At 34.5% G+C, this 24,239-nt stretch overlaps 1 protein-coding gene across 7 annotated transcripts in view; it reads right to left on the reverse strand.

The window, feature by feature from the left end:
• Positions 1-7,908: 7,908 nt before the first annotated feature.
• Positions 7,909-24,239, reverse strand: part of Zgrf1 (zinc finger GRF-type containing 1) — an 83,672-nt gene continuing 67,341 nt past the window's right edge. For 6 of the 7 annotated variants that reach the window (XM_048813747.1, XM_048813750.1, XM_048813749.1 and 3 more), the window contains 8 exons: positions 23,487-23,564; positions 22,901-23,048; positions 19,288-19,415; positions 17,566-17,689; positions 9,697-9,873; positions 9,428-9,562; positions 8,484-8,745; positions 7,909-8,304 (listed from right to left, as the gene is read on the reverse strand). In XM_048813747.1, coding sequence (XP_048669704.1) covers positions 8,147-8,304; positions 8,484-8,745; positions 9,428-9,562; positions 9,697-9,873; positions 17,566-17,689; positions 19,288-19,415; positions 22,901-23,048; positions 23,487-23,564 — 1,210 coding nt within the window. In that variant the 3' untranslated portion in view covers positions 7,909-8,146. The remainder of the gene's footprint in view (positions 8,305-8,483; positions 8,746-9,427; positions 9,563-9,696; positions 9,874-17,565; positions 17,690-19,287; positions 19,416-22,900; positions 23,049-23,486; positions 23,565-24,239) is intronic. The other variant, XM_048813748.1, reaches the window with a different exon arrangement.

The raw sequence follows: 24,239 nt of genomic DNA on the forward strand, positions 1-24,239 counted from the left end.
TGTAGCTCATTGGTAAAATACCTTTGAGTCAATCCCCAATACAAAAACAAAACAACAACAAAAACTAATCCACAATTGTGAGAGTGAATTAGTGACTACCTTATGTGGAGGAGGGGTTGGTTCTATATCTTTATTGGAGTGATAGCTATAGAGATGTACACACAATATGCAAAATATACACTTGGCATATTTACTGTTGATATCTCAATAAAAATCATTTTTAAAAATAAAAATAAATTTCTTAGGATAAGTGACTTGGAACTTAGTGATTCTATTACAGGTGGACGAATGGTCACATGTTGAAAAACAAATTATAGATGATGAGGTGCCATCAAAAAATTCTAGTATGGGGCTGGGGATGTGGCTCAAGCGGTAGCGCGCTCGCCTGGCATGCGTGCGGCCGGGGTTCGATCCTCAGCACCACATACAAAGATGTTGTGTCCGCTGAAAACTAAAAAATAAATAATAAAATTCTCTCTCTCTCTTAAAAAAAAAAATTCTAGTATGATCTCATTTGCATGTTAGAAAAATCATTCTTGTGGGAAGAATGACTGGAAACAATGAGTGGAAGAGCTTATTAGAAACATGTAACTTCTGGGCATATGGGACATGTGAGATCAGTTATTGTAAATGTGTTGTGGCACCCATCTGCACATTAGTATAATTTTCTCTAGAGCACCCAGCATCCCAGGTGGACGAAAATGGAAAAAGATGTTTGGCCTAATCCATGGTTAGCTTTATCAGCTAGAAAAAAAAAATTCAGCAAAGCAGCAATATGCCAATGTAGTTGAGAATGGTTAAACAGGATGGTGTCCAGGCAGATAGGAAAACTTAACCAAGCAGATAAACTGGCAGAATAGTAATGAGTTGGAGGATGAGAGATCAGGATGAAGCCAGAAAGCACGTATAGGAAAAATGAAGGAGAGGCTGTGGTTAGTAGCATGTTGAGATATTAATGATGACAACAAATCTTAGATATATCTATTTTTTAAAACTGTAGACAACATGACTGGCACAGTGGCACACACCTCGTATCTCAGCAACTCAGAAGGCTGAGGCAGGAGGATTGCAAGTCTGAAGCCAGCCTCAGCAACTTAGCAAGACTCTGTCTCAAAATAAAAACCAAAAAGGGCTGGGGACGTTCCTCAGTGGTAAAGTGGTCCTGGGTTCTATCCCCAGTACCCCTCCAAAAAATGTAGACAACATTCAATAGTGCTCTAGAATATAATGTACAAAAATTACGCACTGTAGGTTACCTTGTTGAAAATATTTATATGCGTTTACCTGTGTGTTAGTAAAATATTTCTGAAAAAAAAATTTAAGAACTTTATTACACTGGTTGTGTCTGAAAAAAAAAACTGGGAGACTGGAGGATACAGGAGGGAGGGAGGGAGTTTTCACTGTATTCCTTTTTGTTACTTTTGATTATTGAATCATGTGAAAATTATTATTTATTCAAAAATATATAGATAATATTAAATAAAAATAAGGAAAAAATACATGTGATATAATAAATAAAAACAGAATACAGAATGAGGCATCTATGCTTCAAGTTTATAAATTAGGCACATATATATGAACAAATATTAGGAAGTAAGAAAAAAAAGCCCAATATGATTTGCTTAAAAATGTCTAAAAGAAAATACACAATGATTAAAAAAAAAAACGGAAAACAGATCATCTGGACTTTCCAAATTTTTATATCAATGGACAAACACTGAGCACCTCTCTGCTGGTGCCAATCCCAAATTATAAATGCAAAATATGATTCTGAAGAGCCATTGGCACTGAAGAAATAAATGTAGTTCCTTTTCCAATATATTGTCTGTCTTGTGCTTGGTCCCTAATATTTAGTTAGCGTGCCTAAGCAGCATGCATGGCACATAAAAGCAAGTCTCATATGACAATGGCTAGGCTTAGCAAATCTCCCTGGACTGCTTGCTGTTCATTAGACTTTGCTAGATGCCCTGGTCCTGTATGCATATGATGTTGCTCAGGGAGATCATCATCATCCATTCCAAATAATGGATGAGCCTATGATATCTAAAAGGAGTCACAGACCAGTGGGAGATGTCATCTATATTTGGTTACACAGACACACACACGGTGCTGAGAGACCTGGTACCTTTTCACACCTCAGAATTTGCCATTCAAATGGTTTAGTGATGTGTATACACATCCACCCTTCTACCTCTCACACCCTTAACTGGTCTTCAAAAATCTAGCCTTTACTTCATACCTCATAGTTCGACATTGATTCTAGAGTTAAGGAACCTGAGGCTGTACAGGTAAAATTATCTAAGTCCCTGAGGACATCATGGTATGTTAGTTCCTGGTTTATTAGAATTGCACATTTTTAAAAGAGCAGGCAAGGCAAAGGAGACCAGTTTTCTTACTTCAAGCATGTCCCCAAGTTTCTTCACCAGGGAGTGCTCTACCTTCTTCCACAGCAGGATAGGGTAGTACATAACTAGCCCTACACTCCATACCTGAGCAGACACATAAACCAAGCTGCATTTGTTATAGAAGACTGAATCAGCCTGCTCTCTAGTTAACAAAGGACTAGCTAGAGAATAGATGCTCAATGAATGCACCGACTTTAATTGCACCAAAGAAAGAAGTAGTTCTTGTTATGTCTTAAGAAAGGCTGGGTACTGAACTTTCACTTAGGAGGTCTTCTCTACTTGTTCTTTAGCCTGCAAGTTGACTACTTCCTGCTTTCTTTCTCTCCCCCTGCCCGCATGCGCCGCCCCCATCTCTCTCTCTCACACACACACACACACACACACACACACACACACACTTGTTCAGATTTACCTAATTAGAAAGTAAAATAGAAAAAGCAATAACTTAATGACTAACAGAAAAGTTTTTTAAAAATTATTAACTAGTGTTTCAGAACAAAAGGAGCTCAGGTTTGCAGAAGTATTTGGTCTATATTTTTCCTCTACTTTATAATCAACTCATGCTAATGTAAACCAAAAGCACAACTCAAACTAAATATAGATTTCACTCATGAGTAATTACAAAGCAGGCATTTCAAATCAGTGTTGATCTAATGTTTTTAGAACAATTATTTCATTTTCAAGTCCAATATCTGCCAAGTAAATCACCAATTTCCAGTTCATTCTTATTTAATATAAAAAATCTTATTAGTATAAAGCTATTTCACAGCTGTCTTTAAACTAAACCATAGTCAAGAACATGAAGCATTTGGGGTTTGCCTTGGTAACTCCAAATTAGATATTCTTTTTTGTCCAAATATAAAAGAGCAATAATTGTTTTATTTTGAAGTTTTAAGCTGAGCTAATCTCAGATTTTATTATTTTTCAAAGACAACTCCAATTTTGAAATAGATGTCCCTAGCACTGTAAAATAAAAAATTAAAATTAATAATATAAGTAAAAATAAAATTTTAAAAATAACTTTCCTTGCATTAAGTAGCATACCAGATCCAGTAGCAAATGTAGATGTTCAAAGAGCTTATTCTTTAATATTTGTCATATGGATTGTTCAAACAAATTGTTACTCAATCATTAAATCCTAAATTAACCAAGGTAAAGTATCAGAACATGAGTTTGATTGGGTCAAAGAGGATTGTCAGATTTTTGGTGCCATGTCTATCACCCTTTGATAAATGCAGGTGGTGAGTTGTAGCTTCACCTCCAAGTTGGATTAGCCTGGGTTCCAGCCTTGCCTCATACTAGTTGTGGAAGATTAAATGGATCACTTCAATTTCTCTGATTTTTTTTTTAATCATTATGAATTGCAGGAAATACTTGGTGGTTTGGAAAAAAACAAACCCAAAATATATACCATATAAAGGCAATTGAAGATGAATAGATTAAAACAAAGCCTAGAAATTTCAGTTTTGCTATGTGATGCATAAACTGATACTTTTTCTATAAATAACAGCTTCAGAACATTCTTATATAATCCTATTGTTTATTGAACACAAGATGGTAGGGTTTCAAGATTTTATTTATAGCTATTTAATGGCTATTATTGTAAAACTGACTTATTATTTTCAATATATTGTAAATCACTAGAGACTTTAATGTTTTGATTGTTCATTGAAAGGGATATCCCTTAAAGTTCAATTTGTGTATATCCAACCTTGGAATTTCGGGCAAAAGACATAAGGAATGTGTTAGCCTGGATTGGGGGTGGATTTTTCTATGTCAAATACTAAGGTCTTTTTCTTCTTGAAAAATATAAATAATAATATTCAGGGCTCAGATAAGTACATTTTCACTCAAAATACATGATAAACCAAAGACAACTCAGGAATAGTCAACACTACCCAGTCAGAAGAATGTTTTGATTTATTAATCTCTAAGAGTAATAAAGTAGATGAGCCAATAGATCCTCTGCTTCTTACTGGGTGTTTGAAGAAATGAGCACCCTTACCTCATTTCTATTGTAATAGTCCTGGGGAAAAGGAATGAGTGAAAGCTTAGGTTCTGATGGACAGGGAATGAGACAACATCCCATTGCACGATTTGATCACTAGGTATAAAGCAAGGCCTGCTGCAGTAGACATTACACCTTGGGGTAACATTCTGTAACCGAATTCTACTAGTCTCCCTGCAGGATGGAAGAGAGGAAAACTGAAACCACCAATACCATATCCAGTATAAGACAAGTCTACCTAGAGAGTAAGGAAGCCTGAAGAGCAAATCTCTACCATGAGGTAAGGGAATGGGGGAGGCAAAGGAACAGGAACTAAGCCATTTTCATCTTTTCCCTCACTCCCACCCCCATATCACCATTACTTCTTTTTTCCTTCTAAAGTGTCTAGTCCAAAAGAGGGCTTGTTATAGTGACTATGTAAGTGGACTAGAAAGAATGAAAAGGTTTAGGCCAGAAGCAATTCTGAAAGACTTGTTGTAATTATACTACAAAATAGAAAAAAGGAAAAAACAGATATGTAGTCAAAAGATAAAACCCATTAGCACAAATTACAGTATATTATCAATTTCTTGGCCATCTACTACAACATATTTGTATTAACTTCTTATGTTATAAACAAGAATATTGTTAAGTGGGATATTCTTTTAAAGATTTCAATGTGTTCCCATTTTAAAAGGTTTCAGAAAGCTAGGCATGATGGTGAACATCTGTGATCCCAGCTACTTGGGAGGCTGAGTCAGGAGGATCATGAGTTCAAGACCAACTTGGGCCAACTTAGTGAGACCAGACTCAAAATAAATTTTTTAAAACAGGATTGAGAATGTAATTCAGTGGTAGATCACTTGCCTACCATGTGTAAGACCATAGGTTCAATACCCAATATTGAAGAAAAAAAAAAGATTTCATATTAAAAAAAATGAAGACACATAAGATAAATATATTTGACCTTTATAGCTGATCTATTGTTACAAGTTGAGAGAAATAATCATGAATTGCCTGGAGGATGAATTGAAAACAATTGGTGGACTACTTGTACAATGCCATCAGAAACAAAGCAGGTATATGCTTATCTAAAAATTTAAAAAATGAAACAAATCAAAATATCCCTTGTTCTTCTTTTTTAATTGTTGTGTGGATTAAAAAAAAAAAAGTTTATACCAACTAAAACATGGAGGCAGCCATACTTTTAAGTGCAGTTGCTTTTGCCTCCCTCCATTCCAGTACTGGGGCTTGAACTGAGGTGCTTTACTCCTAAGCTACAACCTCCACTCCCACAACCTTTTTATTTTGAGGTAGGGTCTTGCTAAGTTGCCCAGGCTGGCCTCAAACTTGTGATCCTCCTGCTTTCACTTCCAGAGTGGATAGGATTGCAGTCATGCACTGCTGTGCCTGCCCAGTTGCTGCTTCTTGAGACAGCTGGAATGCTGGGCCCATCGGCTCTACACCAGGATATTTGGCAATGTCTGAAGACATTTTTTTCATTGTCACAACTTGGGTGTAAGGAGCTACTGACAGCTTGAGGGCAGAAGCTGGGGATGCTGCTAAACAACTTGTGAGGCACAGGACAGATGTCTACAAGAATCATCTGGCCCAAAATGTCAAAAGTGCCAAAGTTGAGAAATCCAGCTCTATACCATCAAGACCTAAATTGTTCCTAAAATGTTGTACAAACTGCAATTTCTGGAAAATTGACAAAACAAGAGGCAGAGGAGAAGGAAGAACAGCACAAGGGTGAAAAATCTTATTGGTCTTTGAGCAGTTCTAGATAAGCTGTGCAAACAGCTGTACAGCTACAGATGCAAATTCAACTCTCCTCCAAATGAACAGAAAATGAGGCCAAAGATATTCTCAGTGTTAAGACAGTTCCCTTAAGTATATGTAACAGAAATTCATCCTCAGATGTACAAAGGCTCAAAACAATATATCATCTACACAATCTTGTTGGGAAAACAATACCTTGACACCTCACTCGAGCTGGCCAAGAAGAGACTCAAAATTAAGAAATAAAGAACAGGAGAAGTTTGGGCAGCAAAGCTTGGGAATCCAGTTTCAATATCCATTATTGTACAGCTCAAAAGGAAACCATGGCTCTGATACTTCTTTCACCTATTCCTTACCCACTGGAAGAACTTGCTGAGAATTACATCTTTGACTTCACTGTGCTCAGCAACACATTTGACACAAGGTTTAGAGAATTACCAAACCACAAGTTTTGTTTGTTGAATTAATTTTTCTCCCTACCATAAGAGTTCCCTGGAAATAAACAGGTAATTTTTTATTGTAAAGTAACTCAAGGAAGCAATTTTCTGCATCTTTAAAATTAATACTGAATGGCTTAGGTCACTGAGTTTTTTTTTGTTTTTTTTTTTTAATTGGTAAAGACAAATACTTGATTTTAACTATAATCAAGAACTTTCCTTTTTTTTTCCACCTAGGGTATATAAATGTTCCTTTGTTAATGTTGTCTAAAAATCAGTATGAAACCAGGCACAGGTGGCGCATGCCTATAATCCTAGCAGCTCAGGAGGCTGAGGCAGGAGGAACACGAGTTCAAAGCCAACCTCAGCAACGGTGAGGCACTGAGCAACTCAGTGAGAACCTGTCTCTAAATAAAAATACAAAATAGGGCTGGGGTTGTGGCTCAGTGATCGAGTGCCCCAGAGTTCAATTCCCAGTACCAAAAAAATAAAAATAAACAGTATGAACTTAAGGGGCTTAAAACTACATATATGTATATACATGTATATATACAGATATATGAAGAGAATATAAATATAGAAAGACTGAAGCATTATGTTAATCATTATCTCTGAATAGTGGATTAGTGAAATTCTAAGTAATTTTGTTCCCCCTTGAATACTCTTCTGTATTTTGTGAATTTTATATAAGGAGAATGTTATTTTTATAATAAAAAATTTTAATCCATATATATTATATACACCAATAACTACTGTGCAAGTAAATGTAGAGGGGAAAGACCAGAAGGAAGTGAGTCAAAGGCAGTCTTTCATCATTCATTCATTCATCTAATGGATACCTATTAAGCAGCTACTCAACCAGGTATGGTGCTGGGCACTGGCTACCTGGTTCACATCTCCAACTGTGAACTTTTGGTGTTTTTCTTTCTTCTCTTTTGTACTTATTAAAAGTGTAATTGTGAATGTCTTTGTTTTTAAAATGATGGATGTTGTATTTCTAAAAGATGAGGATACAATAATAGTTCAGAAAAGGGTGTGTTGGTGTATTTGTACAGATGCGTCCAACAGATGAACTTCTGAAATATTCACGTATTTCTGAAGTGTGTTGGCACTCCCCAGGAAGGCTTCTTACTACCCCTTGCAAAATTCCTTTTTTTGTTTGTTTTTAGTACCAGGGATTGAAGCCAGGGGTGCTTAACTATTGAGCTACAGTCTTAGTTCTTTTTATATTTTATTTTTAAGACAGGGTCTTGCTAAGTTGCTTGGGGCATCAATAAATTGCTGAGGCTGGCTTTGAACTTGTGATCCTCCTGCCTCAACCTCCCAAGACCCTGGAATTACAGGCATGTAACACTATGCCCTGTCAAAATTTATTTCTTTTGCAAACAAAACATTTATTTGAGTATAAGTAATGCATGTTCTTTTTTGCAGAGTAAATTTTTAGATGTATTTACTTAGCATGTTTTTAAGATATTATAGAGATTTTTTCCTACAAGAGTTTTGAAAATGAATCAATTTACATTAATACAAAATTCCTAAATTATGTCTTTTTGTGAATGAGATTTATCTTTAGATTTTTCTTTTTCAGTCTTTTTCCTCCGTTTTTCTTCTGCTTGTTTTTCAAAATAATCTTTAAGGAGCTGGTTCAGGTGGGGTTCATACTGGCTTGCATGTTGCAATCCATTTTCACTTCCTTAAAAAGATACAAAACAGGAGATAATTATTCTTTATTTTATAGTAGTCTGCATATTATCATACCAGTTCTCTCCCACAATGACAAATCTAGAGCTATTCCTGCCCAAACCATCCCACACATTAACCCACAAGAGTTTTAATTAAAAAATGCTTGAAAGAAATACATTTCTATTTTACCTTCACAATGTTGGATCACACGCCCCCATAGTCGGTTTTTTCTCAAACAGGCTAAATTTCCCACAATCAACAAATGCCTCTTTCCTCTGGTCAATGCAACATTCATTCGTTTTTCTGAATCAATGAATCCTACTTGTCTTGTCCTTACACAGGAAAGAATAATGATCTCCTTTTCAGCACCCTGAAAAGCATCTACTGTGGACACCTGCACACTTTTAATATTAGGATGGTCAAAGTCCACAGCACTGAGTAAATGACAGAGCTGTGGAGGAAAGAAGGCAAGAATCATGCAGTGCAGAGACAGTGCAAAAGGTAAATCTACAGACCTACTCACAGACACCATCTTAATTAAACTAACATTTCTCTTTCATGACTTACATAGACTTGGCTAGATATTTTCTAAAATGATAGATAAATGACAATGTTAATTATGAAACAAAACAAAATTACTTATCTATTGCTAGGAAACTCATTTGGATATTCGAATTTAGAGCTCATAAATAAGCAAACAATGAAAAAGAAAAAATACTAAAAGAAAAATCTACTTAGAAGTAATTGGCTCAGGTGTACATTAATATCTAGTATCTACCTTTGACTTACTGGTAAATGTAGTAATAATGAGAGAACATTTTAGAAAACAGATTCAATCCGATCTGTCTCAAAACACAAAGCATACACCATATTTTCTTCCCTCTAATTTGTTTATTTGCATTTTGCCCCAACAGCTGTAAACTGAATTTAATTAAACCTTGTTAGGTTTACATTTAATTATGCACAAAAAAAGCCAGGCTAGAAAAAAAAAATCAGAATGTTTCTTTTTTACTATATAAACTACAGTCACAAAAGTTTTTTAAGCAAACCAAACTACTACAAATGTAATATTAAATATTGTCATATATAAATATAATGCTTAACATGTGACAAATATAATATGTAACACAAACCTTATACATCTGGGATTTGTATAATGTTATCACTCCAATCATAGGGCTGGCGATTCCACTTGCTATCAATGATTGAATCAACTTGAGAGTAAAAGCAGCTTCTGCCACATTATGAAAGCTGTTATCTCTTTCAATCTGGAATAAGAAACAGAACCAAAATTATATTTCCCAGAAAGGCTACGGAAAGACCAAGTAAACCTACAAACAACAATAAAATTAAACGGAGAGACTAAATCGTGTTGACTTCCCTCAACACTAATGTCATTTACCTGTTCCAGTCCTTTAACATTATAGAAACACAGGGTGGGTAGCCACTCTAATAAAGGGCTCCTCTCTGTCTCTGAAATACCATTCAAGAGGTTTCCTTCATAAAATAGATCATTGGCAATAGCACTGATTGCAGGATGACAACGATACTGGGTTCTCAACAGAATTGGCTTGTGACCCTGAAAAATTTAAATGTAGAAAAACAAATTAAAACAGCATTTTTTCTCTTAAAAATGATAATATTTAAACATTTTTAAATACCACTATATTATATTCTTAGAGGATGAATTACAATCATGATACAATAAACCACAGATAAAAATATAAAAGAAGTTACTAGGAGATCTAGTTTCATGGTAGAGGGCTTGTTTAGAAATGTGTGAGGCTCAAGTTTGATCCCTAATAATGAAGAAAAATAAAAAATAAATTCATGGTAAACTATTACACTATAAAATTATAAAACATCAAACACATCAAATCTTCAACTTATGATTATCTAATAAGTTTAACACCTAACATGCTGGAATAAACCTAATAGTACAATTTTAAAATATCTTTTTAAAAATTAGAAAATGCTATTGGTAATTTTTTTATTTATTAACTTTCCTCTGTGGGTAGAGCCATTTTTTCAATCTGAATCTTCAAAAATGTTTCAAATTTCATTAATGCATCATAATATCCAAGTCTCTTCCAATCTTCCAGATCATGTCCTTTATTTGCAAAAAGTTCTGCAGTATTGCTAGAACATACCAAACACCTACAAGGAACTCTAATAATAATACTTGTATAATTAAAACAATATAGATGACTACATGGACAAAATATCTTCCATGGGGGAAAAACACATAAGAAATCAATCCTAACTACTCTATGGGGCACAGATCTGTCTACATTGATAAGTCCAAATCAGTAGGCATGTGAAACTCTTAGCAAAAATCATTACATAAAAAAATGCTCAAAGGATCATTATTTGTAATAGAAGCAACCAAATGTTCAATGTTAGAGAAGTGACTGAATAATATCCACACAATTTAATATTTAATGATTCTATATATTTATGACAAGAGATGGTTATAAAACTAATAATAATAAGGGGAAATGATTGAGTATAGTAGAAAATTTAAAAAGGCAGAATAGAAATTATGTTTATTTTGTATGGTTTCAACTGTGTAAAAATACATACATCTGATATTTGCATATAGCCCTAGCATAAAAGATGGAAGAGAAAAATAATAAAATATTACAAAGGGTTTTGTCTTGGAGTGGTGAGGTTATAGATGCATTATTTTTATCTTTACTTTTTTGCAATTTAACACTTCCTATAATGAATACTAGATATTACCTATTTCTTTTACTTTAATTATGAACTAGCTTACATATACAGAAAAGTAAATTAAATAATATGACATCCATGTGCCAAGCAACCAGACTTGTTATTAGCTTTGGTCATGTTTGCTTCACAACTCTCTTTGGTTAAAAATAAAGTATGACATATACAGCAAAATTCCCCCCACATTATTTTGCTCTACCACTTTCCCCAGAAATGATCTCAATCCTGAATTTGTTTTGTAGCATTCCCATGCACTTTTATATGTTGTGTATTACACTGGTATATGTCTATAAATAATATGTGTCATCTGACGTGTTTTTGAAATTCACATAAATGGCATTTTCAATAAGTATCCCTTTGCACCTTGCTTCTTTCAACATCCATTATATTTTTGAGAATTATCTGTATGGATCTAGTTCATTCATCTTAAAATTTCTATATTATTCTACTTGATGACTAAATCATTTTTCAGTCTATTCTTTATTTGCCCTTTAAAAATTTCCCCAAATAAAAATATACTTCACATTTTAAAAGGCATTAACAACAAATAAGTGGAAAAACAAAAAGCAGAAGAACATATATGTTACCATTTTTTTAAAACAAATGGGAAATAATTTATGTATTTGCTTCTACTATTATAAAATATCACTGGAAAGATATAAAAAAGGGATGACTATTGCTGTGGGGAAGAGAAATAGTGATTGAGGGACCAAAGTAGAAGCTTTCACAGCCTCCATACTTGTGGTTCTTATTGAATACTGAACTAAGTAACTAGTGCCTACCCCAAAAATGCTTTTAGAATTTGAAAATTATTTTTAAATTAAGATTTTTTTTAAAAAAGGTTTTTAAAAGTCTGGTTCAAAAGAAGCCATACACTTATAGGAGGGATAGAAATTTTGAATCTTATAATTAAAAGCTCAAGACAACTGAAAGCTTGGTTCTTTAGAAAACTGACTACAACTCAACTAAAAATTCAATGCAGTCAAATGTGGCGGCGTACACCTGTAATACCAATGGCTCAAGAGGCTAAGGCAGAAAGGACAGCAAGTTCAAGGCCAGCCTGGGCAATTTAGCAAGATCTTGTCTCAAAATAAAAAATAAAAAGGGGTGGGGATATAGCTCAGTGGTAGTCTTCCTGAGTTCAATTCCCAGTATGGCGGGGGGACCTCAATGCAACCTAAACCACAAAAGTAAAGGGGAATTATGAATTAAGAAAGAAAAAAAAACCACTGCCTTGAAGAATCCATTCCCTAATATCTAAAGAAACAATAATAGAAAAATAAATAAAAATAAAAACAAAACTAATAACAGTAATAAAGAACCAAATTTAGCAGTTATGCAACACAAAAAGGTACATGGCTAATCTAATGCCATAAACTTTAAAAAAAAGGGCTCATCATCAGGAATTAAATAAGATTCAGGGGTAAAGGGGAGAACTCAGCACCATGAGATTCCTAACCTCAGCTGCAGTGATATAATGGAAATGGCTCCTAAGTATAATAATAAAATAATAAATAAAATAAGAGATCCCCAAATCCAACCACTTGGAGTGAATTCTAGTACAGTATATTTAATGAAACCAACCTTAGATACAAGAGTGCACACATAAACTAATAAAGACAGCTGGGTGCAGTGGTGCACACCTGTAATCCCAGTGGCTCAGAAGGATGAGGCAGGAGGATCTTGAATTCAAAGCCAGCCTTAGCAACTTAGTGAGATCCTAAGAAATTCAGCAAGACCCAGTCTCTAAATAAAATATTAAAAAGGGCTCAGGATGTGGATCAGTGATTAAGTGCCCCTAGGTTGGTTCAATCCCTAGTACCAAAAAACAAAAAAACAAAACTAATAACGACATCACATATGGCTAGCTGTGGTGACGCATGCCTGAAATCCCAGTGACTGAGGAGGCTAAGACGGAGGATCATAAATTCAACGTTAACCTCAGAAATTTAGCAAGAGATTCAGAAACATAGTGAGACCATGTCTCAAAATAAAATACATTGGCCGGGCATGGTGGTGCACGCCTATAATCCCAGCAACTCGGGAGGCTGAGGGATTATAGCCTCCATACAAAGTTCTGGAGTTCAAAGCCAGCCTCAGCATTGACAAGGCACTAAATAACTCAATGAGATCCTGTCTCTACATAAAATACAAAATAAGGCTGAGCATGTGGCTCAGTGGTTGAGTGCCCCTGAGTTCAATCCCCAATACCAAAAAAAAAAATTTTTTTATTAAATAAGATACATTGCTGCTGGGACTGCAAAATGGTGCAACCACTCTGGAAAGCAGTATGGAGATTCCTCAGAAAACTTGGAATGGAATCACCATTTAACCCAGTTATCTCACTCCTTGGTATAAAACCAAAGAACTTAAAATCAGCATACTACACTAATGCAGTTAATTGATGTGGATATATTACATTGACACATTGATATGTAAATATTTAGGAGAAGCTCAGTCCACAATAGATAAGCTATGGAATCAACCTAGATGCCCTTCAATAGATGAACAGATAAAGATGTGGTATATATACACAATGGAATATTACTCAGCCATAAAAAAGAATGATTTTACAATTTTGCCAGTAAATGGATGGATCTGCAGATTATCATGCTAAGTGAAAAAAAGCCAATCCCAAACACCAAAGTCAAATGTTCTCTCTGATATTTAGATGCTAACACACATTAAGGGCAGGGGGAGAATAGGAATTCACTGGTTTAGACAAAGGGGAATAAAGGAAAGGGAGGGTGGATAGGAATAGAAAAGATGGTAAAATGAATCAGATATAACTTTCCTATGTTTGTATATGAATACACCACTAGTAAAACTCCACATCACATACAACCACAAGAATGGGATCCTAATTAGAATAAGTTATACTCCATGTATATATAATATGTCCAAATATACTCTACTGTCATGATATCTAAAAATAATTAAAAAATAAAAATTAAAAATAAAGAGGGCTCAGGATGTAGCTAGTTGTAAGGGCCCTTGGGTAAAGTGCACCTGGATTAAATCCCTAGTACCCCCAAAAAGAAAAAAAAAAGATAGTATATACATTCTTAACCTAGTTATCTTTCAATCCAACTTTAAACCCTTCTGCCACCAGGGTATCATAGAAATACAGAGAATATAGAATATAAATCTGAAAAGGCTTCCCTCCCCCGCCAAAATACTGTCTTTGTTGGCTTTATGCTATTATAACAGACTATCCGAGACTGGGTAATTTATAATAAATGGAAATTTACTTCTCATAGTTCTGGAGGCCAGAAAATACAAATTTAAGTTACAGCATCCAGTGAGCAACCAGTTTTTGGGGGTGTCGGGGGGTTACCAGGGATTGAACCCAGGGGTACTCAACCACTGAGTCACATCCCCAGCCCTTTTATTTATTTTGAGACAGAGTCTTGCTAAGTTATCTAAGACCTCACTAATTTGCTGAGGATGGTTTTGAACTTCGATTCTCCAGCTTAGCCTCCTGAGCCACTGGGATTCCAGTGAACAATTTCTTGATGCATTTTCCCATGACAGAAGGCAAGAGGGTGAGGGGTTCAGGGTGCCAAAGGGGGCCATACTCCTTATATTAGTAATCCAATCCTATGATAATAGCATTAATCCATTTATTCAGATACAGCCCTCATGACCTAAACATCTCTAAAATGTCCTACCTCCCAACACCTCCACATTGCAAATCAAATATCCAGCACATGAACTTTGGGGGACACATTCAAATCATAGCTGATACATTCGGAATTCATCTTAGACAAAGGCATAACCAAGGAACAGAAGAAAAATGTCCATAAGTGTTTAAACATTAGTATCAAATCCAAATATAATCCAGTAAAACAATCTCAGAAGTAAGATAATAAAAGGGAAATTTCAACACTAAAGAAATAGATTGGATGTTTTGAACAACCCACAATAAAAAATTAAAAAAAAAAAGAAAAGAAATAGATTGGTTTTCAAGACAATAACTTTAAAGAGCTAATTAACTGGGGCTGGGGTTGAGGCGCAGAGGTAGAGTGCTCACCTAGCATGCACAAGGCACTGGGTTCAATCCTCAGCACCACATAAAAATAAAGATATTTTGTCCATCTATAACTACAAAACAAATATTAAAAAAAGAACTAATTAACTAAAGGAAGCCAAGAACAAATATAATTTTTTCACAAAAAAGTCACTACAACTCAACTTAAAATTCAATGATAAAGTCTCACACTTCTGTGCCTTAACATGTAAAATTTATTATGTTCCTTTTCCTATTAAAAAAAAAAAAAAAGAAACCTCAAAGCAATTTGAAATTGAAATGTAAGAGAACAGAAATTAAATTTCTGATATAAGAGAAAGGTTCCATAGATAATGCAGATGAAAAATTAAATATAAATAAAAGACAGTTAACATTGGGGGAAATCTTAATGATATTGGATTTGGCAACAATTTTGTGGCTATGACATCAAAAACACAAGCAACACAAAATATATATAAATTGGACTTCATCAAAATTAAGAACTGTTCATCAAAGGATACTATGAGAAAGTGAAAATACTACCTTTAGAATGAGAGAAAATATTTGCAAATCACATATTTGATACGGAATTAATATCCAGAATGCAGAAAGAAGTCCTACAATTCAACAAGAATTAAAGCCAATTAAAACATGGGCAAAGGACTTGAATAAGCATTTCTTCAAGAAGATATATAAATGGCCAATAAATGCATGGAAAATGTTAAATATCACCATCATTTGGGAAAACACAATGTAATACCACTTCACACTCATTAGGATGGCTATTGTGAATAGAAAATAACAAGCACTGCAGAGGATGTGGAGAAAGTGGAACCTTTGTGACTACTACCAAGAACATAAAAGAAATGTAGCTGGTATGAAAAACAGTTTGACAATCCCTCAAAAAGTGAAACAGAATTATCACATGACCCAGGAATTACACTTCTGGGCAGATACTAAGGAACTGAAAGCAGGGATTCAAACAGATATTTGTACACCAAAGTTCACAGTGGCTATAAATAAATAAATACATAAATAAAATAAAATATAAATAAAAGTTCACTATTATTTACAATAGTCAAAAAGTGGAAACCCAACCCAAATATCTATAACGAAATGTAGAATATACATACAAAGGAATGTTATTTAGCCTTAAAAAAGGAATGAAATTCTGGCACATGGTACAACATGGATGAATCTTGAAAACATGCTAAGTTAATAAGTCAAAGACAAAAGGATATATATATATATATATATATATATATATATATATATTTTTTTTTTTTTTTACATGAGGCATCTAGATTAGACAAATTCACAGAGACAGAAAGTACACTAGAGGTTACTAGCTAGAGAGTTGGGGAGGGGGAATAGAGAATTATTGCTTAAAAATTACAAAGTTTTGTTTGAGATGATAAACAAGCTGTGGAAATGGATAGGTGATGCTTGTACAACACAAATGTACTATACGGAAAAAAAGTAAAACATAGTCCTGATCTATAAGATGGTGAACCCCAAAGACATTGTACTGAGTAAAAGAAGCCAGTCACAAAAGATCATATATTGCATATTCCATTTATGTGAAAAATCCAGCATAGACAAATTCATACAGACCGAAAGCAGAATTGTGATCACCAGGGGGCAGGAGAAGAGGAAAATAACTGCTAAAATAAGACAAGGAAAAGTTCTGGAACTAGAAAGAGGTGATGGTTGTACAACATTATGCATGAACTAAACACCACCGAATTATTCACTTTCATATTATTTGAATTTGAATTATTTACTTTTATGTTATTTGAATTTCTCCTCCATTTTAAAATATACTAATTATTTTTTAAAGAGCTCCACATGGATAACAGTAGCATTAAAAGTTTCTTACATTTTAAAGCAAGAGCAATGTACTTACTACCCACTACTGAAGTACATAGGGAAAATATCCTTTCTATAAAGTCATGTTAAAAATCACAGGATTCTAGGTATATTTAAGATGATACTTGTCTGGGGAGCCCCCTTGAACAGGAGCTATGCACACACCTTTAAATCCTGAGTAAAGAGGAACTGGTTTGGTATTGCACCCTGCAATGCACGTGGACTTTACCTCTGCTTGGATAAGAAAGTTGTAGCTCGGGGAGTGGGCGTCACCGGATGGGGTTGACCTGTTTGTTGTAATCCTACCCTTTTGCCCTTTTTTGGATAGAATATTCCATGGATTAGCTCCCCCATTAATAAAACCTGGGTTTGAGGCACATTCTCTCTCTTTCTTGCCTGCCTTGCCTCTTTTGTGGGAGTTGGGTCAGAGGGGCCATCACAGAATCCAAAGAAAAAGGTATTTCTTTGTGTGTTATTATTTCATGCCAGCCCAGTTCACATGAAGTGACCCTAATTGGTTTAGTCGTGTGTCACGACAAGTACTTTTAAGCTACTCCAATTATAAACTAATTAAGAAAAAGAACCAGGTTTTCTAATATTTCCATTCTGCTGTACCATGTATAATCATGTGTGATAACGCTGAAAGTACTTAGCAACATGTACCATTATACAAAGTCGATCAAAAAGAGTTTGTTCCAATCCATTTTCATGAACTGCATCAGAACCTTGAATAGTAGGAGGCAGCTGTTTGGGGTCTCCAACAAGAATCAGCTTTTCACATTTAAACCTTAAAAACAAAATTTCAAAAATTAATCTAAGCAATGAGAAAAAGAGTATATTGACAACATTTATTGGATTTTCCAAAACGTATTTTAAAAATAAAAATCCTAAGATGTGTATTGAGACCTGATAAGGCTAATAGTGCTAAAAAGTAGATTAAAGGCTTTGAAATGTTATCCATTAAAGAATCTTTTGCATAACTTATTTTTTTCCAAATAAACCCTAAGGAATATCCCTTCTCTCTGCATGGAGTTAGTATTTCAGAGAATACATACAGAAAACAATTATTTTTAGAATCCATAAACTCTTAGAATTAGAAGCTTTCTTATAATTGATTTTGCTTGTTTTAGAGGTGAGGTAAATTAGGCTCTCAGAAGCAGTCTTTCTAAATAGGAGTAAGATACAGTGGGAAAGAATCCAAGCTTTGTAAAGAAAGCTATTATTCAAATTTTAACTGTATAATATTCTATGGACATAGTGATTTATTTATTCTCTTTATGCTTCAGTATTCTTACCACTAACCTTATCAGTAATAACATCTTGCATGGCTGTTATAAAGATTAAATAAAGCAATAATGTATTCAGTATACAGTAGGTGCTATATTACCCCACTGTTCTCACCCAGGGCCTCATGATTCTTCCACCCCTGGCTCCTGGGTAGAGTGACCAACTCATTCTGGTTTGCCTTGGACTATCATAGTTTGAAAACCCAAACCCCCATGATTCAGGAACATCCCAATTCCCAAGCAAACTCTGACAGCTGGTACCCTACTCTCTTATTAACTGGGGACTGAGCAAGGCCTACTGAGTCCTAATCTGGTACTCTTTCTACTATCTGTAGGACTCCTCAAGAAGAAATGTTTTTTTTTTTTTTTTTTTTTTTTTTTGTGGTTTAGACTATATCCCCTTCCCCTAAAGATGCTTTAAAAGCACAATGTTTTTCTTGGCTAGGACAGCTTAGAAAATTTCAGTCTTCTAAATTTTAGGAGACAAATTTTCGTTTTCAACTTGTTCTTCTTTATAAACTTTTATACTCTTTCATAACCCAAAAAATATTTTCAAAATCTAAACACTTGAATTATATCTGAGTAAGGGAACTAAAAGACATTCTTCATTGGAATTGGTTTCAAACTATGACTAAAGAGGAACTTTTAATCTGGTAGAGAAATCTGTAACATCCTAGGAGAATCCTAGCACTAAGGCTCTCAAGGCTTTAAGGGTTATGTGATTCAAATTTCTAAACTATACACTATCAAAATTTTGATGCATTTAATTTACTTAAAAAAAGTTTGCCTCTGTACTATTTTTAAAAATATGTCTATGTCCTGAATTGCTAGGAATTTTGACAAAATTTTGGTAGGAGTTTGAACTCAGAAATTTTTTTTTTTTTTTTTTTTTTTTTTTTTGAGAGAGAGAGAGAGAGAGAGAGAATTTTTTTGTTTTCGGCGGACACAACATCTTTAATTTGTATGTGGTGCTGAGGATCGAACCCAGCGCCGAGCGCATGTCAGGCGAGCATGCTACCGCTTGAGCCACATCCCCAGCCCTCAGAAAATGTTTGAAATAATTTTGACATGTGAGTTCTTTTGGAATTTTTTACGTTACCTTGCAATGGGAAGGAGAGCGGCTGGTTCTGTTATTTGACTACACTCATCCAGCACAACCACAGGGAACTGAAGGTCATTCATGCATGGGAATGGGCAGGCTGCACAGGTAACTCCAACTACTCGAACCTTTATTAAAATCAAAATGCTATTAGTTGACAACTATTAAAAGAAAATAAGAGAATATGTTTACCAAAGAACTTGTAGGCTAAAATCAAAAATCATTTTATTTCTACATTTTTTATTATTCCCAATACAAAATGGAAATCACAGAATATAGGCTACTTAACTAAAAGCCCATTAATATGAACAAATAAAAGGTCCAGTTTGATATCCAGAAGGAAGGTATTATAAAAATCAATGATTTAAAAAAACATCAAGGATGATGTATTTTACCTTCTAGATGAGCTTCAACAATACAACATGCATTATGACAACAGAGGCCAAAGTTCTTCACAAAGAACAATGAACATGCTAGTAAAATAGCCTCTGCTTAACCTTGAAGCACACTAGGTACTTGTAGCCTTTAGTATATTTGAATCTTGCAAATCTTAAATATTAAGCAGAATGCCATTATTCTCAAGCAAAAAGCCTGAAAATCTAATATTTAATCTCTATAGTTAAATAGAAAAATCGTTGAATTGTTTAAATGATGTGGCCATTGGTCTTGTAGCTTATTAGCTGTACACATGCACATACATGAGTACATAAATTTGTGTGTATGAGTATAAATATGTATATATACACCCTATGCATATTCCCTTCTAATAATCTCAAGTACAATTACACTTCCTCATAGCAAGGGCAATCCATATAAACTGATCATCTCTTCTTTCAACAAATGTGATTTACAAAAATATGATTTACAAATTACATATTGCTTCCACAAAGCTTATGAAACAAGAAAATAATATAAACACTTAATTTTCTTAATAATAAATAACATTACACAAAATAGCTCTGTAACAGGTTTACCTTCTTTTGTCAAAAAGAGAAACAAAGGGCTGGGGATGTAGACCAGTGGTAGAGCACCTACATAACATGCACAAGGCCCAAAGACTGCAAAAACCAACAACTACAACAAAAAATCCCCAAAACAAACATCCTAAAGTCATACTTATATTAGAAATTCCACAGGATTTATTCAGTTCTTTCAGAATGTTCAATCCTTGAAGCTCATATTTTGCTTTTGGCACCACTTTGAAATATCATTTGTTGTCTAACTCTTGTAACTACATCTAACAACTTTAAAACAACTTTAAAATAAGGATCTTAAGTTTATAAATCAAGAAGCATTTTTTTAATGCTTTAATTTAAGGAAACATCTATGATGGGAATGTACTTAGTGGTAGATCCCTTGCAGAGCAAGGCCCTGGTTAAACCCTTAGCATTGGGGGAGTCGAGGGGGGGGAAATACACACACACACACACACACAAACACATATTTATATACACACACAAATATATACATGAAATATACATACAAATATATATTACATGTATAAATACAAAAAGCCTAATTATGATTTTTCTTTAAAGAATTGTATTACTTTTATCTTTTAATTTATTATTATACTACTGAGACTCAAACAATAGAAGAGATTTTGTTATTGACCAGGGGTAGTAAGTAATTACGAAGCATTTTTATAAATTAGTTTTATTGTAAAGACATATCACTTTAGAAATGTGTCAGGCCTGATTGCTTTATTAGACTGAGAAATTTTAGCAAAGTATTTTTAAAATACTTCCTCTAAAATAGTTTTCATTGTACATAGGTAATAGCAATGAGCAATATATTATTATAACTGGACTTTTATTTAGAAAATTACCAAAGAAACCATTAGCAGTTATTCTGATATATCATTATTATATTGGGGGAGTAAAATGGTAAGAAGATTACATAAATGGTTAATTTGTATTCGCTGAACACAGACAAACTAAGCCCCTCTGGAATTAAAGAGAAAGCGGTCCAGAGTCAACCCTAAAATTCAGATCACAAAAAGTTAGTCTCAAGTCCTCTGAGAACTTTTAGACCCAAAACTTGTGTACTGGTTATTACTCCCAATATGTCCCTTCCTCCCCATGAGATTAGTCTTACATAACCATACCCTTTGCTGTGTGGCTTTGCAGTATTTCCCACTAGAGAGGTAGGCAGAATGTATTTCCCTACCTCATTGAGGTTGAACTTGGTTATATGACCTGTTATAAGAAATAAAATACTGGCAGATATGATGTGAACAGAAGCTTTAAATGTGATCTAATTTATCCTCTGTTGACTACTGCCATCTGTCAAGAGAACATCTATCATGCTGTAGGGCAAACCCAAGAAGACTATAGTTAGGGTCCCTTGTGGAGTCTTCCAGCAGGTTATGTTTTTAGTGTAAAGCCAAGGTCATGAGCACCCTGATTCAGCATATGCAGTCAAGTTCATAAGCATCTGCTTGTAAGCATGAGCTCACTTACGTAACCTGTTGGCAATGTGCTTTCTTTGGTTGCACAAAAAGAAAGGCCTTGGGGCTGATGGCTGCTTCCACCTCTGAATAAAGCATGCCATGGGCAGTTTTCTAAGAATGAGAGACCAAAGCTGAGATAACACCAGTTGACCTGTAGAGTCAAAAGCTGTTGTCTTAATTTTGCCGGGCATGTTGGCATAGTCCCATAGCCCCAGCTACTCAGGATGCTGACAAAGGAGGATCATCAAGTTTAAGGCCTGTGTGGAAAAATTAACGAGACCCTGCCTTGAAATTAAAAAAAAAAAAAAAAGGTATGGGGATGTGGTCAGGGGTAGAGGGTAGCTGCACTGGTACTCAATCCCTAGTACCACACACACACACCAAAAAAGTATTGATAATTATATTTTATTTATTAAGTAGTATTTTAGAAACAATTATCTAATACAGGGTCTCAAAAGCAGGATGTCTTGCAGAAAGTGACCAATGTTTGTGTGGTCCAGGAAACCAACAGTTTTCTTTTTCTCCAGTTTCCTTTCTTTTCCCTATGTTCTCCTTTCACAGGAGAAAGCTATTACTACTGGGGGAGTAACAGCTAATGCCCAGGCTACACTGATGAGAACTTGATTAAGAGGATGATGCTCCTTGTTAAAGCTTGGAATCCTATGTGGCCAATTTTGGCTCCCAGTGCCTGGAAGCAAGTGTCTGTGCCTCCTGGATTCTTGGATATAGTCAGGCCCTGGAAAGCCTTGGCTTTCTAGGAGAGCATCAAAGACAAATTTTCACTTTGATAATTTGCCCATAGTCAGAACTTTTCTTTACTTCTAGAAAAACCAATTTCATTGAACATGCCAGGAATCTATTCCAAAACTCTTCTCTTTCCTGTTCAAGTTTATAAAAAGATATGCAAATAGGAAGAAGAAGAAAGAATGACTCAGGCCTAGTAAATAGAGTCTGTTCACAAGTTTGAAGACTGCTTTGTGGCAAACATAAAACATGCACTGGGTCAACTGCATCCAAGGTTACAGATATACAAACCTAATTGAATCTAAGCTACCATGTCAGTGTGTTCCACTGAAGAAAATATTCTTCCATTAACAGAAATTAGGAGAATCTGAGTAGTGTCTATAAATTAAGAAGCAAACTAAAGCTATTTCCCCTTACCTGCTTCAGCAGGGTTTTGTTGGTCCCCAGTTTATGCTGCTCAATACTTTTTCTTACATAGACTCTTTCCACAGGGGTCAGATCTTCTTTCATTAGTGCATGAAGTTCTTTTAACTGTTCATTTTCATTTTCTGAACCAGCATGCAAGCTAAAAAAAGAATTACATAAAAAAGTACTTCTTTTTTTTTTTTTTCCTACCAGGAATTGAACCCAGAGGCACTTAACCACTAAGCCACATCCCCACCCCTTTTTTATATATTTTATTTTGAGACAGGTCTTGCTAAATTGCTGAGGTTGGCTTTGAATTTGTAATCCTTCTGCCTCAGCCTCCCGAGCTACTGGGATTACAGGTGTGCACAGTGCCCAGTAAAAAAGAGTACTTCTCTTTATTTCATTTTTCATATATCACAAAACAGCAAAATATAGATTTGATATTCTGTTAGATTTTCTAATTAGACTTTCTAAGCTAACCAATGAAAAGATAAGGTTTTCCACTCTTATTTAAAAATCAAATTTAACATAAGAATTATTTAAAATTATCATAATTCTCTGAATATCCTGTGGCTTTCAGAATTTAGCATCTTACCTATAAGGTAAAATTGGTTTGGCAATCTTTCTTACACTCCCAACTCTGATAAACTTTTCAAATCCAACGCTGAGAAGGCTTTAAAGAAACAAAATAAAATAGATATTATTTACAAGATGAAATATAAAACAAGGTTTCATATAATACTTATATTAAAACTTATTTGTATAACAGTATATTTTAGGGTTATATAATTTAATGTAAAATTACTAAAGTCAAATCAAGTAAATGCTACACAGTTAAAAGAATTCTTTTATAAAACACATTTTATAGAGATTTCTGTTAATATATATATATTTTTTTCCCTTTTGCAGTGATTGTGATAAAACCCAGGGATTTGTGCCTGCTGGGCAAGTGTTTTTACCCCTGAGCTACATCCCCAGTGCCATTTTATAGAGATTTTTAAAATATTTATTATTTTCTGCTGAGGGCTCATTTAATATTTGTAAAACACCAATGTCAGTATTTGTCACAAATAAAATTACCCCTGAATATAGTAATATGGAAAGCAACAGATATCATATATTTAGCATCAAGATTTAATAAGAAGAGCTTCATTACATATGTTATCTCAATTAATACTCACTACTGCTCTACACATTATCTCATGTTAAAGATTAGGTCAATGGCTGGGCACAGCGGCGCTGTAATCCTAGTGGCTAGGGAGACTGAGGCAGGAGGATTGAGAGTTCAAAGCCAGGCTCAGCAACACCCCATTTCTAAATAAAATATAAAAAAAGGCTGGGGACGTGG

The sequence above is a fragment of the Marmota marmota genome, unplaced genomic scaffold (assembly GCF_001458135.2).
Source record: "Marmota marmota marmota unplaced genomic scaffold, marMar, whole genome shotgun sequence".
Taxonomy (NCBI): domain Eukaryota; kingdom Metazoa; phylum Chordata; class Mammalia; order Rodentia; family Sciuridae; genus Marmota; species Marmota marmota.